General features: G+C 48.8%; 1 protein-coding gene across 4 annotated transcripts in view; it reads left to right on the top strand.

Moving 5' to 3' along the window:
* The window catches only part of LOC137346178 (neurogenic locus notch homolog protein 1-like), a 237,142-nt gene that overhangs the window by 28,684 nt on the left and 189,862 nt on the right, over positions 1-18,596 (top strand). For all 4 annotated transcript variants that reach the window (XR_010968669.1, XM_068009563.1, XM_068009562.1 and 1 more), the window contains exons 3-4: positions 9,859-10,121; positions 12,977-13,318. Coding sequence is in view for 3 of the 4 variants with exons in the window: in XM_068009563.1 (XP_067865664.1) it covers positions 9,859-10,121; positions 12,977-13,318 (605 nt within the window). In the remaining variant the exon portion in view is untranslated. The remainder of the gene's footprint in view (positions 1-9,858; positions 10,122-12,976; positions 13,319-18,596) is intronic.

The following is an 18,596-nucleotide window of genomic DNA, read 5'->3' as shown; positions in this document are numbered from 1 at the left end:
TGGAGATTGGAGTCCTGAGTGGGGGAACAGCTGGAGATTGCGGTCCTGAGGGGGGAAACAGCTGGTGATTGGAGTCCTGAGGGGGGAAACAGCTGGAGATTGGAGTCCTGAGTGGGGGAACAGCTGGAGATTGGGGTCCTGAGGGGGAAACAGCTGGAGATTGGAGTCCCGAGGGTGATAACAGCTGGAGATTGGAGTCCTGAGGGTGAACATTTGGTGATTGGGGTCCTGATAGGGGAAACAGCTGGAGATTGGAGTCCTGAAGGGGAAACAGCTGGAGATTGGAGTCCTGGGGGGGAAACAGCTGGAGAGGATCCCAAGGGAAACAAATTTGTCCTGGAGGTTTGTGATCGGGATAGAGGTGTCCTGGGGCCTGGAGATTGGGGGAGATGTATCCTGGGATTTTAAGATGGGCGGGGAGAGGTGTCCGGGGGGCTGGGGATGGGGGGAGATGTGTCCTGGGAGTTGAAGATGGGCGGGGAGAGGTGTCTTGGGAGTTGCAGATGGGCGGGAAGAGGCGGCCTGGGGGCTTGAGATGGGGAGGGGAGGTGTCCTGGGGGCTGGACATGGGTGGGTGTGTGCGGGGAGAGGTGTCCTGGCGCTGGAGATGGGGATCCCGGGATCCCGGAGATGAGTGTCTCGGGATCCTGCGGAAGTGTGTCCCGGGATCCTGCGGATGGATGTCCTGGGATCCTGGGGATGGGTGTCCTGGGATCCTGGGGATGGATGTCCTAGGATCCTGGGGATGGGTGTCCTGGGATCCTGGGGATGGGTGTCATGGGATCCTGGGGATGGATGTCGAAGGATTTTGAGGATGGGTGTCCCAGGATCCTGCAGATGGATGTCCCGGGATCCTGAGGATGGGTGTCCCGGGATCCTGCAGATGGATGTCCCGGGATCCTGAGGATGGGTGTCCCAGGTTTCTGAGGATGGGTGTCTTGGGATCCTGAGGCTGGGTGTCGTGGGATCCTGAGGATGGATGTCCCGGGATCCTGAGAATGGGTGTCCCGGGATCCTGAGAATGGGTGTCCCGGGATCCTGAGGATGGATGTCCCGGGATCCTGAGGATGGGTGTCCCGGGATCCTGAGGCTGGGTGTCGTGGGATCCTGAGGATGGGTGTCCCGGGTTCCTGGGGATGGGGATCCCGGGATCCTGAGGCTGGGTGTCGTGGGATCCTGAGGATGGATGTCCCGGGATCCTGAGGCTGGGTGTCGTGGGATCCTGAGGGTGGGTGTCGTGGGATCCTGAGGATGGGTTTCCCGGGTTCCTGGGGATGGGTGTCCCGGGATCCTGAGGCTGGGTGTCGTGGGTTCCTGAGGATGGGTGTCCCGGGATCCTGAGGTTGTGTGTCCCGGGTTCCTGAGGATGGGTGTCCTGGGTTCCTGAGGATGGGGATCCTTGGATCCTGGGGATGGGGATCCCTGGATCCTGGGGATGGCTGTCCTGTGTTCTGTCCAGTTACAGTTGAAACTTTCTCTTTTGCCGCAGTGAGACAGAGCTGAGTGTCAATGAGGATTTGGTTGAACAAGCCAACAGGAACTGCCTGCCCTCGGCCTCAGTGAGGTTTTTTTTGAGCTGTTATTCATGATTGAGATGGAAAGTTGGATTTAACCCAATGTTTATCAGTGGGTTCCAGCAGAGTGGGGACTGGAATGGACTGTGCACCACACAGTGAGATCCTGCAATTTTCCTTTTTATATTCGCTTTCCTACGCTGAAAGTGCTTAACGTTCTGAAGCACCGTTCACAACTTTCCCTGTTAAACATCGGCCACCCCTACCTTGTGCACACGGCATGCCCCCTTGTGCACGCAGCCTGCCCCTCCTCCCTCCCTTGTGCACGTGTCCATCCCCCATCCCCCCATTGTGAATGCGACCGACCCCATACCCCTCCCCCTCCCCCTCTCACCCCCCCCCCCATTGTATACCTGCAGCTACCCCCATCTTGTGCCCCAATGGCACCCTCCCCCATAATGCATCTGGCTCCCCCGTGCCCCATAATGCACTTGGCCTCCCCCCACTTATACACCCAGCCCCTTCCGCTATGGGGCTTAACCCTCTGAGAACGGTCTGTTCCTCTAACTCTGGCCTCTCGTGCATCTTCTGTTCCTATCCCTCACCACTGGCGGTCGTGCCTTCAGCCATCTAGGCACCAAGCTCTGGGCTTCCATCCCTAATCATCTACACCTCTTTCTTCTCTTTTAAGCCGCTCCTTGAACCTACCTCTTTGACCAAGCTTTCGGCCACCTCCAACGGATCTCTCCTTGTGTGCCCAGGGTTGAGGAGGTGTGAGAATTCGGCACATCGCCCCTTGGCTGCTGGTGCAGTCGACCAGCCAGGATTTCTGGTGCAGGTGTCAGGGACAGGGTGGGCAGTATCAGCCAGCCAGACCAATCAGAATCCTCTTGGTCAGCTCATTGTCTGACACAAGTGGAACCCCATTCCCGGGTTTCCGAATCTCTAAACCAAACTGTGGAGGATACCATGTGGAGCTTTCCTTGCCTGATAAGCAGTCACACTTAATCTAAGCCTGGAGAATGTAGTGGATGAGGCTTTAGTCACCTTAACTCGCCTTGAAGGGCCAATTTTAACCTGTCTTTCCTCTAACGTTAGTTTTACAATCTTTAACTTGCCTTTTTTCTCCCCTTTGCATTTCTTGCCCCATTGCCATTGGCCATTTGGAGGTGACAACAAAATGGGAAGGTGTGGCAGCAGGGAGATGAAAAGAATTTTGACTGAAGACCATGTTTTCAGCCTATCGAAATGCCTCAGAGAGCTGGAAATGGACTGGTTGTCATGGCAGCGAGGCCTAGGCCAGGCTTTGGTGCTTTTGTTCATGGCAAACAGCAAGCGGCTGCTGACCACTGAAGAAAGAAGATTAGTAAACACTTCCCCCTATCTCTGTCACCTCCGCTGTTTCTGCCACTCCCCTCCCCTCCACAACTCCCCATTTTTAAAAAAATTTTAATTTAGAGATACAGCACTGAAACAGGCCCTTCGGCCCACTGAGCCTGTGCCGACCAACAACCACCCATTTATACTAATCCTACATTAATCCCATATTCTCTCCCACATCCCCACTATTCTCCTACCACCTACCTACACCAGGGGCAATTTACAGTGGCCAACTTACCTATCAACCTGCAAGTCTTTCAGAGGTGGGAGGAAACCGGAGCACCCGGCGAAAACCCATGCAGACACAGGGAGAACTTGCAAATTCCACACAGGCAGTACCCAGAACTGAACCCAGGTCACTGGAGCTGTGAGGCTGCGGTGCTAATCACTGCGCCACTGTGCCGCCCGTTCTCACCGAGTGACAGAAAAATACAGTTTATCAGAACTGGCAGCAGCAACCGACAGCACAACAATCACTGTGCTCTCAAATGTGCTTCATTGTGTGAAGCTCTTTGAGAAGTTTAGATGACACGATAAGGCTCTTGCACATATACGAGCATTCTACCTATTGACCCGGTAAATGTCGGAAAGCTTTGATTCCTACAGTTATGTTATTTTGGCGCGTGTTGTGTCTCGGCTCAGTCCTCAGTCTAACTCTAAACAGGTCTCCAGGCATAAGGCATACCTCCCTCGAAGAGGGAGTCTTGACGGCACGGCGAATTCATTTCTATAGCACCTATCACGTCCTCAGGATGTCCCAAAGCACGTTACAACCAAAAATGTACGCCTGAAGTGGAAGTCACTGCTGTCACGTAGGAAGCACAGCAGCCAACTTGCGCACAGCAAGATCCCACGATCGGAAATGGGATCATGACCAGAGAATCTGCTTTAGTGATGTGGGTTGAGTGATAAACATTGGCCAGAACACCGGGTAGAATTCTTCAAATTATTGCTAAGGGATCTTTTACGCCCATCCGCGAGAGCAGATGGGGGCCTCGGTTTAACATCTCAGCTGAAAGACGGCACCTTTGACAGTGCAGCACTCCCTCAGTGCTGCACTGGGAGCATCAGACTTGATTGTTGGTCTCAAGCCCCATGGAGTGGGACTTGAACCCACCTCTTGTTTGACTCAGGGGTGAGAGTGCTACCCACCAAGCCGGTGCTGATAAACTGTGTTACAGTGGCGCAGTGGTTAGCACCGCAGCCTCACAGCTCCAGGGACCCGGGTTCGATTCCGGGTACTGCCTGTGTGGAGTTTGCAAGTTCTCCCTGTGTCTGCGTGGGTTTTCTCCGGGTGCTCCGGTTTCCTCCCACAAGCCAAAAGACTTGCAGGTTGATAGGTTAATTGGCCATGATAAATTGTCACTAGTATAGGTAGGTGGTAGGGAAATATAGGGACAGGTGGGGATGTTTGGTTGGAATATGGGATTAGTGTAGGATTAGTATAAATGGGTGGTTGATGTTCGGCACAGACTCGGTGGGCCGAAGGGCCTGTTTCAGTGCTGTATCTCTAATCTAATCTAATCTAATCTAGTGTTGGGCCTCTATTGACTCTAATTCCAGGATCAGGTGCCCGACGTTTTACACTGTCCTGTCCAGTTTTTCTGGGGGCGTGGCTTTCTGAATCTGCAGTGTTCAGTGGAAACGGATCAATGTCAGGGGTCCACTGACAGATTCCCAGAATCCAAATTAAAAGACAAATGTAAACAGCTCTATAAAATTCAAATTGTTAGAGAATCTGGAAGAACATTTTACTTTTGACTCTGCAATGCTTCTGTGAAAATTAAAGAAGTGCTCCCGCACCCCCCCTCCCCCTCTCCCTCCCCTCGCTCTCCTGTTCTGGCTTTCACTAGAATTCCATTTCACGGGCATCGGGTGCCATTCAGTACCTGCCATGTGACTGTTCTTCATGCGTGTGTCTAGATGGTGAGTGGCAGCAGGGCATTTGACCATGGCGGGGGGCATCACAACAGGGTCTGACCCCTGCTCTCAGCAGATACACTTCTGACTACTGTCATGTGCATTTAGCTAGCACCTTGACCAGGGTGGAACATCCCAAGGCATTTCACAGAATCAATTATCAAACAAAATTTGACAAGTGCCACATAAGGAAATATTAGGACAGGTAACTAAAAGCTTATTCAAAGCGGCAGGTGTTAAGGAGGGTCTTAAAGGTGGAGGGAGGAGATTTCGGAAGGGAATTCCAGCGTCGAGGGCCTTGTCAGCTGAAGGGATGGCCGCCAATGGTGGAGCCATTAAAATCAGGAATGCACAAGAGGCCACTAGAGGAGCGCTGAGATGCCAAAGGGTTGTAGGGCTAGAGGAGGTTGTAGGAATAGCCAGGGACTCCGCACACAGGGGTATCCTGGCTCATCATTGTCCCAGGACAGTTCTGCACCAGCTCACATTGGCAAGCGTGGTACAGACCTGGAATAAAACTGGCATCTCCCAGTCGATTAAGTCGTATATACTGATGGCATCATCGGCGGGACTGGACTGGAACAGCATGAGGCAACTACTCCTGACGTTTAAAGGACCGGGGTTAGAATCATGGAGGGATACAGCACAGAAGGAGGCCATTCAGCCCATCATGCCTGTGCCAGCTCTTTGAGAGCTACCCAATTAATCCCACCCATCCCTGCCCTTTCCCCACAGCCCTACAAATTTTTCCCCTTCATGTATTTATCCCCCAATTTCCTTTTGAAAGTTACTATTGAATATTCCACCACCCTATTGGGAAGTGGATTCCAAATCACAACAACTCGTTGCGTAAACACGTTTCCCTCATATCAACTCGGTTTTTCATCTCTGTTTTTTTTGCAAATTGCTTTAACTCTTGTCTCCTCTGTTACTGACCTTTCTGCCAGTGGAAATACTCCCTCCTTATTTCACCGGTCAAAACCATTCACGATTTCGAACACTACAAATCTCCCCTTAACCCTCTACGCTTTATGAAGAACAATCCCATCTTCTCCGGTCTCTTGATATCACACATCTTCACGTATCCCTCATCTCTGGTATCATTCTAGTAAACCTCATCTCCACTCTCTCCAAGGCCTTGGCAACATTCCTGAAGAATGGTTGCCCAGGAATTGGTTGCTGATTCTACCCCTGTTGATGAAACCTCATTGTGCTCTCCAGTTTAACAGGCCTTCACATTCTGCATCCCTGCTCCTTTAACGGAGACCCTGAAGGTGAGGGATGCCTTTCCGATGGGATGTTCCTCTTTAAAAGCAACCTCAACAGTGGCACGAGCCAGAAATGTTCCTGGCTCCCCTGGCTTAGTGGGATTTCCCATCAGGTTCAGCCTGGCTTAGTGGGTAGTACTCTCGAGTCATAAAATCATGGGTTCACGTCCCACCCCAGTGACTTGCACACAAAATCCAGGCTGACACTCCCGGAGCAGCACTGAGGGAGTGCTGCACTGTCTAAGATGCTGTCTTTCTGGTGAGACATGGAACCGAGGCCCCATCTGCGCTCTCAGGTGGACATGAAAGAAATCCCAGGGCTCTACCTGGCCCAGCATTTATCCCTCAACCCACATCACTAAAAAAGCAGGTGATGAGGTCATTATCACATTGCTGTTTGTGGGTTCTTCCTGTGCTCAAATTGGCTGCCATGTTTTCTACGTCGCAACAGTGGCTGCACTTCAAAAGTACTTCTTTGGCTTTTAAGCGCTTTGGTACTTGTGAAAGGCGCAATAGAAATGCAAGTTTGTTCTTTCATCTGTTAAACGAAAGGGGGGTGGGATTTGGTCGGGGACTGTGAGTTGTAGCACAAAACGGGGACTGGCGAATTGGCTGCTTGCTTTCCACCAGACCCCATATTCTTTACCACTGACATCCCTGCCAGGGTCAAATAGATGAGTAACAAAAACTGGGTGTGGTGGAAAACGAGAAGCTGATTCATACTCGCCCATTTAACGCTCCCTCCCCATGGTCGATTCCACCCCTTCCGTTCCTAATCTGGTTTCCTGGGCGATAGTCTCACTGAGTCAGGCAGATTCCAAATCTGTGATGAGTTAGCAGATCTCAGTCAGAGGTGGTGTTGGCATTGGAGGGGGAGATGGGTGGAGGGTAGGGGGCAGTCACTACAACTGGCCCTGAGGTTAGGGAAATTCAGCCAGGTGCTCCTGCACTGATCCCTACCCAGGGTTGTTGTCATCTGGAACGAGCTGGCACAGAAACAATGGGCTGAATGGCAGTCTGATTCCATGACTCTGTTGGAAATTGCTTGGGCAGACATGAGGTGGGAAATGCACCGGCTGGGTGGATTATGATGCCCGCCATTGTTGAATAGCCTATTAGGCTCCCACAAGATTGGCCACATGAGTGAAAAGCTGGGTGAGAGGTGGGAAGGGGATCTGGTGTTGTGCAACATGCTACAGTTACGAGAGAGGAGAAAAGGTTAAGGTTGCTGCTCCCTGCCTCTGAATGTTTCCACGCAGTGTGGCTTGAATGGGATTGTAAGTGGCACTGCTCCAGTTCCCTATCTAGGTTGTTGATCAGTGCTGCTGGCTGTGTGACATAAATCATTACGTCCAACATTTCCTTTGAAATTGGTTCCAGTGTTCATGGGAAGCTCATAAATGCATAACATCTGAGAATCAGGGCTGCCTACTTGATTAATCAAAGTGGTTTGTGTCCTGTAATACACTCTGTCCTGTACTACATTCCACAAGTCACAGTGCCCTGTGTCCTGTAATACTTTCTGTTCTGTAATACCAGTCACAGTGTGCTGTGTCCTGTAATACACTCTATCATGTAATATATTCTGCCACTCACAGTGTGCTGCATCCTGTAATACACTCTGTCCTGTAATACAGTCCACCATTTATTGTGCCCTGTGTCCTGTAATACACTCTGTCCTTTAATGCATTCTGCCAGTCACAGTGCCCTGCGTGCTGTAATACTTCCTGTCCTGTAATATGTTCCACCATTCACAGTGCCCTGTGTCCTTTAATGCTCTCTATCCTGTAATACATTCTGAAAGTCACAGTGCCCTGTGTACTGTAATACACTCTGTCCTGTCATGCATTCCACCAGTCACTGTGCCTTATAGCCTGTAATGCTCTGTATCCTGTAATGTATTCCGCCAGTCACTGTGCCCTCTGTCCTGTAATACACTCTTTCCTATCATACACTCGGTCCTGTAAAACATTCTGCCAATCACATGTGCTTGTCCTGTAATACACTCTGTCCTGTAGTACATTCCGCCAGTCACAGTGCCCTTTGTGTTGTAGATTCTGCCAGTCACAGTGCCCTGTGTCCAGTCATACGTTGTGTTCTATAATACATTCCACCAGTCACAGTGCCCTGTGTCCTGTAATACTCTCTGTCCTGTAATACATTGCGCCAGTCACAGTCTGCTCTGTCCTGTAATACTTTCTGTCCTGTAATACATTCCGCCAGTCACAGTGCCCTGTGTCCTGTAATACTCACTGTCCTGTAATACTCACTTCCAGTCACAGCGCTCCCACATGCAAGCTGTGAGGAGAACACAAAGACACTGCAAAGAGATATAGATAGTATAAGTGAATGAGCAACAAGGTGATAGTTGGAGTGTAATGTGGGGAAGTGTGAGGTTATTCACTTTGGCAGTCAGAATAGAAAAGCAGAGTATTTTTTGAAAGGCGTGAAACTTCTAAATGTTAATGTTCATAGAGACTTGGGTGTACTCGTACAAGGAACACACAAAGTTAACATACAGGTACAGCAAGCAATTAGGAATGCAAATGTGATCAAGTTGAATGGTGGAGCAGTTTTGATGGGTCGTATGGTCTATTCCTGCTCTTATTTCTTATGTTCTGTCCTGTATAACTCCCTGCCAGTCACTGCACTCGGTGTCCTGTAATACACTCGGCCAGTTACTGTGCTCTCTATTCTGTAATACTCTCTTCCAGTTTCAGCATTTTCTGTGCTGTAATACTTTCTCTCAGTCACAACAATCTCTGCGACCTGTATTACTCTCTGTATACTATAATACACTCTGCCAGTTACAGTACTCTGTCCTGTAATACTCTCTGCCAGTCACAGTGCCCTATGTCCTGTAATACTCTCTGTATACTATAATACACTCTGCCAGTTACACTACTCTGTCCTGTAAAACTCTCTGCCAGTCACAGTGCCCTATGTCCTGTAATACTCTCTGTGTCCTGTAATACTTTCTGCCAGTCTCAGCATTTTCTATCCTGTAATACCCTCTGCCAGTCACAGCATTCCCTGTGTCCAATAGTGCACTCTGCCAGTCACAGTGCCCTGCAATACTCTCTGTCCTCTAATATTCTCTGCCAACGACAGCACCCTGTGTCCTGTAATACAATCTGCCAGTCACAGCACTCTCTGTGTCCTGTATTACTCTCTGTCGGTTGCAACACTCTCTGTGTCCTGTAATACTGTCTGCCGGTCACGGTGCCCTGTGTCCTGTAATACTGTCTGCCAGTCACAGAATTCTCTGTGTCCTGTAATACTGTTTACCAGTCACAGTGCCCTGTGTCATGTAATACTCTCTGCCAGTCCAATCACTCTCTTTGTTCTGTAATACTCTCTGCCTGTCACAGTGCTTTGTTTCTGTAATGTCAAGGCATAAATATTGGCCCAGGGTACTGGGGTGAACTCCACCCGGTCGTCTTGAAATGACGTCATGTGATCTTTTAGATCCACCTGAGTGGGAATATGGGGCCTCAGTTTAACGTCTCATCCGACAGTGCAGCACCTCCGACAGTGCAGCACCTCCGACAGTGCAGCACTCCGTCAGTACTGCACTGGAGTGTCAGCCTAGATTTTTGTGCTTGAGTCTCTGGAGCGGGAGTTGAAACCAAGACCTTTTGACTCAGAGGCGAGAGGCCACAGCTGATTCCCTCTCAAATTCGCACTGCTTTGTCCCCTTTGGCATCCACACTCCCTGTCGTAATGACATCAGTCTGACATTTTCCATATTGATTGCCATCTTGCTTTCTTTCCAGTTGTGCTCCGCTCTACGTTGGTGACCACTGCCAGTACTTGGACCCCTGCTCCAGCTCCCGATGCCTACACGGTGCCACGTGTGAAACCATTATCCAGAATAGCTCCGTCGCCTCCTCCTGCTCCTGTCCACCAGGCCGCACGGGCAGGTGGTGTGAGGCATTTCTGAATAACGCCTGCCTGCAAAATCCCTGTCTAAATGGAGGGAAGTGCGAACTGGTTTCCAGCAACGATTACAGATGCAAGTGCCTGCACGGCTGGACAGGTGAGTGGTGTCCCAACTGTTATCCAGTAGCCCTCTGCTGGGGAGTCAGAGTGTGCGGACATGGGGTGAGGGCAGGATCAGGCCCATCCGCGCTGCCTTCAAGGGCGATTAGCTCAGTGTAGGGGATGTTGGCCATTTGACTGAGGTAGTGGAGGGCTGACAGCACCTGCAACACTGCACCTTTGAAAGAGGAGGAGGGGAAAATGAATCATTGTAGAATATAGCACATTAGGAAGCCATTTGGCCCATTGTGCTAGACCCAGCTCTTTGAGAGAGAGATCAAAATAGTCTCATTCCCCCTGTTCTTTCCCCATAGCCCTGCAAATTTACCCTTTGGAATTATTTATCCAATTCCCTTTTGAAACTGAGGATTGAATGTGCTTCCATTGCCCTTTCTGGCTGTGTATTCCAGATCATAACTCCGATTTAAAAAAATGCTCTTCAATGTCATAGAGTTATACAGCACAGAAACAGGCCCTTCAGCCCATTGTGTCCGTGCTGGCCATCAAGGACCTATCTATTCTAATCCCATTTTCTAGCACTTGGCCCGTAGCCTTGTATGCTATGGCGTTTCAAGTGCTCATCTAAATACTTCTTAAATGTTGTGAGGGTTCCTGCCTCTACCACCCCTTCAAGCAGTGCATTCCAGATTCCAACCAACCTCTGAGTGAAAAAAAGTTTTCCTCAAATCCCCTCTAAACCTCCTGCCCCTTACCTTAAATCGATGCCCCCTGGTTATTGACCCCTCCGCTAAGGAAAAAAGTTTCTTCCTATCTAACCTATCAGTGTCCCTCATAATTTTGTATACCTCAGTCTTCTCTGCTCTAAGGAAAACAACCCTAGCCTATCCAGTCTTTCTTCATCGCTGAAATGCTCCAGCCTAGGCAACATCCTGGTGAATCTCCTCTGCACCCTCTCCAGTGCAATCACATCCTTCCTATAGTGTGGTGCCCAGAACTGTACACAGTACTCCAGCTGTGGCCTAACTAGCGTTTTATACAGCTCCATCATAACCTCCCTGCTCTTATATTCGATGCCTCGGATAGTAAAGGCAAGTATTCCATATGCCTTCCTAACCACCTTATCTACCTGTGCCTTCAGTGATCTATGGACAAGTACACCAAGGTCCCTCTGACCTTCTGTACTTCCTAGAGTCCTAACATCCATTGTATATTCCCTTGCCTTGTTAGTCCTCCCAAAATGCATCACCTCACACTTCTCAGCATTAAATTCCATTTGCCACTGCTCTGCCCATCTTACCAGCCCATCTATATCATCCTGTAATCTAAGGCTTTCCTCCTCACTATTTACGGCACCACCAATTTTGGTGTTATCTGCGAACTTCCTCTAGTTCTTTTGCCAATTATCTTAAATCTGTGCTCTCTGGTTACCGACCCTTCTGCCAGTGGAAACAGTTTCTCCTGATTTATTCCATCTAAACCCTTCATAATTATGAACAAATGTTTTAAATTCCCCTTAACCTTCTCTACACAAAAGAAAATGACCCCAGCTTCTCCAGTCTCTCCACATACTGAGGTCCTTCATGCCTGCTATCATTCTTGTAAACCTCCAAGGCCTCGAACTTTTTAAAATGAATGGGAGGGGAGGGAACAAAAACCCTGGTATTGTGCTGGGAGACTGGGCCCGCGCTTCCTAGCCTTCTCTGGAGCCCTGCTCATAGATGCAGATGCTCAAACATTTCCACCTCTTTAGTTCTCTAAATTGTTGCCAGCCATCGAAAGATGCAACCCTCGATTTTAAAATTCACTCCCTTGCTTTCATGTCCCTCCATGGCCTGACCCCTCCCTATCTCTGTAATCTTCTCCAGCTCCACAGCCTACTGAGATATCAGCACTCCTCTAATCCTGTCCGCCATCCCTGATTTTAATCGCTCCACCATTGGCTGCCATGCCCTCAGCTACCTGGGCCCTAAGCCCCTCTGCCTCTCTTTGTTCCTTTAAGACGGTGCTTAAACCCGTCTGTTTGGCCAAGCTATTAGTCATCTTACCTAATATCTTCTGTTTGATAACGCTCCTGTGAAGCGCCTTGGGATGGTTTACTATTTTAAAGTTGATACATACAAGATGCACTGCAGCAACTTGCCCAGGCCTGGAACTCCCTTCCTAACAGCACTGTGGGACTACCTACCCCACACGGACTGCAGCGGTTCAAGAAGGCAGCTCACCACCACCTTCTCAAGGGCAATTAGGGATGGGTAATAAATGCTGGCCTGGCCAGCGATGCCCACATCCCCCGAACGAATATTTGAAAAAAAAAAGTCGTTGTTGATTTCTGCTGGGCGTTGACGGATCCTATCTGCAGTGAGCCTCTCTACGTCACAGGGCCAGACGCACCACATGTCACCACCACGCCATTCGGAGCCGGCTCCCCCGTCAAGAAGCAGCACTACTCGGGCACGTAGCCGACGTGGAGGTGACTGCTTTTTGGCGAATGGTGCGCCGCCACATGTGGGAGGTCATCTCACCGGGTGCAGCGAGGGTTAAACCATTTCTGGCAGGTTGGCCAGACTTGTATTGGCTGAGAATTTTGACCCAGTGCCGATGAAGGAACGGCGATATGGTTCCGAATCAGGGGGGGGTGTGTGGCTTGGAGGGGAACGTGCAGGTGGTGGCGTTCCCGTGCATCTGCTGCCCTTGTCCTTCTAGAGGGTAGAGGTCGCGGGTTTGGACAGTGCTGTCGGAGGAGCCTTGGTGCGTTGCTGCAATGCATCTTGTAGACGGTACACATTGCTGCCACTGTGCGGCGCTGGTGGAGGGGATGCATGTTTAAGGTGATGGATGGGGTGAATATGTTAAATAGGCCCGATGCCACGGACGCTTTCTTCTACCTTTTAGGGCAACGCTGCCAGCTGGCGGACCTGTGCACAGCCAACCCATGCACCAATGGTGGGAGATGCACCAGCACCAAGGGGCACTTCACCTGCCAGTGCAGCCCAGGATTCAAGGGCCAGGTGTGCGAAATCGACGTGGATGAGTGCAGATCCAGTGGCGGTGGGCCCTGTCAGAACAGAGCGACCTGTATCAACGTGCCCGGCTCTTACAGGTGTTCCTGCCCGCCTGCCTACACAGGCCCCAACTGCGAGATCCCGTCAAGTTCCTGCTTCCCATCATCCTGCCAGAACGGAGGGACGTGCATTCCGAAGGCTGGCGCGATGTACCATTGTGCCTGCCTCCCAGGTAAGGCCCCGCTCACTGTCGGTTACTAACGGTGAACCACTGAAGTCAAAATGAATTGACGGGGAGAGTTTTCTACTCTGGTGATGTCAGTGGTCGGGGTAGGGTGTCACATAACCTGCGCACACGCAGCCCCTGATTTTTCATCCTTTAAAATCAGCCTTGCAGAACATCGGATCTCCCTGTTGGCTCAGTTGGTTGGTGTGATGCTGGGTGTGACATTATGAGTGGCGTCATAGCCAGATCTGGTCTGAACATAATGCCCTAAGTAAACCTAATGGGATCAGTCAGGAAGACAGAGAGTAACTATAGTGGGATCTGTAGGGGAGACACAAACTGCCCCTAGTCAGATATGTAGGGGGATGCAGAATGACCCCAGTGGAATATGTAGGGGGGTTACAGAATGAGCCCAGTGGGATATGAAGGGGGAGATACTGAATGACCCTAGTGGAATATGTTAAGGAGATACAGAGTGACTCTTGTGGCATATATAAGGGAGACACAGAATGACCCCAGGGGGATATGTCAGGGAGACACAAAGTGACAATAACAGAATATATCTTGTTAATTGCACCTGAATTGGCTGTTTATTTGTATAAAGAGCAGGCTCTGGTATTATCCTTCACCACCAGGCTATCAAAATTGTAATATGTAGGTGAGTGACAGAGTGATCCTAGTGGATACGTAGGGGAGAGACCAAGTGACCCCAGTGTGATATGTAGGGGAAACAAAGACTGGATCTAGTGGGATGTGTAGGGAGAGATAAAGGGACGGATATGGGATATGTAGGAGAGACAGAGTGACACTAGTGAGATATGCAGGGGAGACACAGAGTGATTGATGTGGGATATGCAGGGGAGAAACAGAGTGACTCTAATGGTATAAATAGAGGAGAGACAGAGTGACTCTAGTGGGATATGTAGGGGAGAGACAGAGTGAATATAGTGGGACATGTAGGGGAGAGACAGAGTGACTGATCTGGGATATGTATGGGAGTGACAGAGTGACTCTACTGGGATATGTAGGGGAGGGAGAGAGTGACTTTCATGGGACATGTGTGGGAGAGACAGAGAAACCCCAATGGGATATGTAGGGGAAAGACAGAGTGACTCTAGTTGGCTATGGAGGGGAGAGACAGAGTGACTAGTGGACTATATAGGAGAGAGACAGAGTGACACTAATAGGATGTAGAGGAGGGAGAGAGTGACTCTCATGGGATATGTAGGAGAAAGACAGAGTGACTCTAATGGGATATGTAGGGGAGGGAGAGAGTGACTCTCATGGGATATGTATGGGAGAGACACTGTGACTCTAGTTGGCTATGGAGGGGAGAGACAGGGTGACTAGTGGACGTTATAAGGGAGAGACAGAGTGACTCTAATAGGATGTCGAGGAGGGATGGAGTGACTGATGTGGGATATGTAGGGGAGAGAGACAGAGTGACTCTAATGGGATCTGTCAGGGAGGCGCAGAGTGGCTGATGTGGGATATATAGGGGAGCGACAGACTGACTGATGTGTGATCTGCAGGAGAGGCACAGCTGACTGATATGGAAGATGTCGGGGAGAGATAGAGTGACTCTCGGGACATGTAGAGGAGATGTGGTGTGACCCTCATGTTATATGTAGGGCAGGTGCAGCGGGGGTACTTGACTGCATTTTCTCTTCTGTCTTGATATTGATTGCTATATCTGAAAGCATGCGAAACAGGCTTCTCCCCCTCCCTCCCGAACACTGAGAGTAAGTCATCACACTGCAGAATTTCAACCATTTTATTTTTGTGGTGTGCAGATCCTCACATCTGATTTCTATTGGCCATTCTTTTTCTTTCTGCAGCTTTAATTACTGCTGCTTTGCTCCTTTTATGAATAGATATTATTATTCCTTTCTGCAAATGTTTTCAGAAGGGGCTGGAAATGAGGACATTTTTTAATTCACTGGGAACCAATGACCACTTCAGTAGCAGTTGGAAGGGTCATTACATGATCCACATGGGATGTTCTCAGAGGAAGTCATTAAAGGGCCTTAAAACCACACTGTGTTGCTGCAGGAATGTGTGTTTCCATGGATACTTGGTTGTTTTCTTTTACAAAAGCAAAATGCTGCAGATGCTGGAAATCTGGAATATGAACAGAAAATGCTGAAAATGCTCAGCGCGCCCGGCAGCATCTGCGGAGAGAGAAACTGAATTAGCGTTTCAACTGAATGATCTTTCATCAGAACTGGAGAAAAAAATTAGAAACGTAAACAGCTTTTAAAGCAAGTAGAGAGGCAGGAAAAGAGGGGGAGGGGCGGAACAAGCAAACAGGAAAGTCTGTGAGAGGGTGGAGGGATGGAGAGATTAAATGTCAAAATGAATGATGATGCAAGACAAAAGGTCATGATAATGTTTGCTTTTTTGTTGGATTATCGCGGAGATGATGTGATCGGCAGATCATAAGAAATAGAAGCAGGAGTAGGTCATTCGGCCCCTCGAGCCTGCTCCACCATTCAATGGCTGATATGATTGTGGCCTTAACTCCACTTGTCCCCCATAACGGGCAGCACAGTGGCGCAGTGGTTAGCACCGCAACCTCACAACTCCAGCGACCCGGGTTCAATTCTGGGTACTGCCTGTGTGGAGTTTGCAGGTTCTCCCTGTGACTGCATGGGTTTTCGTCGGGTGCTCTGGTTTCCTCCCACAGCCAAAGATTTGCAGGTTGATAGGTAAATTGCCCCTAGTATAGGTAGGGGAATTGAGGGAAGGTGGGGATGTGGTAGGGAATATGGGATTAATGTAGGATTAGTATAAATGGGTGGTTGATGGTCGGCACAGACCCGGTGGGTTGAAGGGCTGTATCTCTAAATTTAAAAATAAACCCTTGACTCCCTTCTCGATCAAAACTCTCTCTGACTTAGCCTTGAACATATTCAATGACCCAGCCTCCGCTGCTCTCTGGGGAAGAGAATTCCAAAGATTAATGAGGCCTGAACTCCCTCGAAGCGTCATTTATCTCAGCCTCCCGTGAGCTTTCTGCTGGCTTCTGGTCTACTGCCATTTGAGCCCGAGCCATGACTCTTCTGAACTTGCTTCTGGCATGAAGCAAGAACTTAGAAAATATGGAGCCTGGTCTCGGAAACAGCTTTTCCTTTTCAACACCGTCAGCTGCAGGCTGAACTAGGCCGGACGCTCTGGTTTCCACGGCGACCAGAAAGGAACACAGGAACAGGAGGAGGCCATTCAGCCCTTCAGGGCTGCTCCACCATTCAATTGCACCATTGGCTGATCTGCATCCCAACTCTACCCATTTTTGCTTCACATGCCTCGATACCCTTACCTAACTAAAATCTATCGATCACAGAAAGCTCCAGTTGTTCCCCAGCATCCACAGCCCTTTGCGGAGAGAGTTCGCATTTCCACTCATCTTTGTGTGAACAAATGCTTCCTGATTTCACTCCTGAACAGCCTGGCTCTAATTTTAACATTGTGCCTCTTTGTCTTTGTTTTCTCCACCGGAGGAAAATTTGTGATCCTTTAGATTGGAAAATTGCACATATCACTCTGCTATTTAAGAAACTGAGAGAGGAAAGCCAGGGAATTATAGACCAGTTAGCCTAAAACAACAGGTCCTGAAGGTGGCAGGACAGGTGGATAGAGTGGTGAAGAAGGCATATGGAATGCTTTCCTTTATTGACCGAGGTATAGAATACAAAAGCAGGGATGTAATGCTGGAACTGTATAAAACGCTGGTTAGGCCACAGCTGGAGTATTGCGTACAGTTCTGGTCACCACATTACAGGAAGGACATAATTGCTCTGAGTTTTCTCAGCCAGCACAGCCACAATGGGCTGAATGGCCTTTTCTGCGCTGTAAACTGTCTATGGTTCTTCTATGGTTTCTACAACTGTTGTAGAAAATTTCTAGAGCCCATAATTAATGCTAAAGTGACTAAACACCTTGAAATTTTGTTAGTTGATGAAAGAGAGCCAACATGCATTTGTAATGGCTAGGTTATGCCTGTTTGAATTTTTTGTGAGGATGTGATTTATATGGACCTCCAGAAAGAGTTTGATAAAATCCCTCATAATAGACTATGAGCTAAAGTTGAAGCTCATGGAATTGAAGACAAATTATTGACCTGGTTAGGAAATTGGTTCAGCGGCAGGAGGCAGTCAGTCGGGTTAATGGGCAGATACTCTCATTGGCAGTATGTGACTAGTGGTGTCCCGCAAGGTTCTGTGCTGGGGCCTCAACTATTCACCGTATTTATTAATGATTTAGATGATGGGATAGAAAGCCACAAATTCAAACTTCCGATGACACAATGATAGGCGGCATTGTAAGCAGTGTAGATGGAAGCATAAAATTACAAACAAATATTGATAAAGTAAATGGGCAAACTGTGGCAATTGGATTTCAATGAAGGGAAATGTGAGGTCATTCACATTGGCCCTAAAAAGGATGGAAGAGGGTACTTTCTAAATGGTGAATAGTGAGAAAGAGTGGAGGTTCAAAGAGACTTAGGGTTCACGTGCACAGATCATTACAATGTCCTGAACAGGTACAGAGAATAATCAAAAACATTAATGGAACGTTGGTACTTATATCTAGAGGACTAGAATACAAGAAGTTAGGCTTCAGCTATATACCTGGAGTAGTGTAAGCAATTCTGGGCACCACACCTGAGGAAGGGAGGGAGTGCAGTGCAGATTTACCAGAATGATATCTAAACTCTAAGACTATTGCTGAAAATAGAGACGTGTTGTTGAAACTTTTCGTCATGCACTCATCAGGACAATCCACAAGAATAATCAATGTAATGGAAAACAACAATATATGAGAAGAGAGTGCTGATTGGTTGGTTAGTGAACTCTGATTGGTAGAGGCATTGCCATGGCGAATGCACCAGTTTATGGTGACTGGCAGTTAACTTTCAAGCTTTGTTTAAAATTTAAACCAGGCAGCTTGACTGATTGGTCAAGGCATTGCTCTGAAGAATGAACCAGCGAATGGCTGTCACTTACTTTGTTCAGCTGAAACAGGCGCAATGTTTGTACATATTCTTTCTGTCTGCAAAGATCAGGGCTCTGTGTATTAATATATGCAGCTTCCACTATGCTCAAATGCGCCACACTGCGAGCCCTACTGACAATCTTAAATTGGTTGTCAGCGTAATTCTTAGCACACTGTACAATACACTGAATATGACACTAGATCAATTGTTCATCTTAAAACTGATATCAATAGATTTTTATTATCCAAAGGTATTAAGAGATATGGGACAAAGGTGGGGATATGGAGT

Source organism: Heterodontus francisci, chromosome 29 (assembly GCF_036365525.1).
Source record: "Heterodontus francisci isolate sHetFra1 chromosome 29, sHetFra1.hap1, whole genome shotgun sequence".
In the NCBI taxonomy this organism is placed as follows: domain Eukaryota; kingdom Metazoa; phylum Chordata; class Chondrichthyes; order Heterodontiformes; family Heterodontidae; genus Heterodontus; species Heterodontus francisci.
This window is presented reverse-complemented; position numbering and strand designations above follow the sequence as displayed.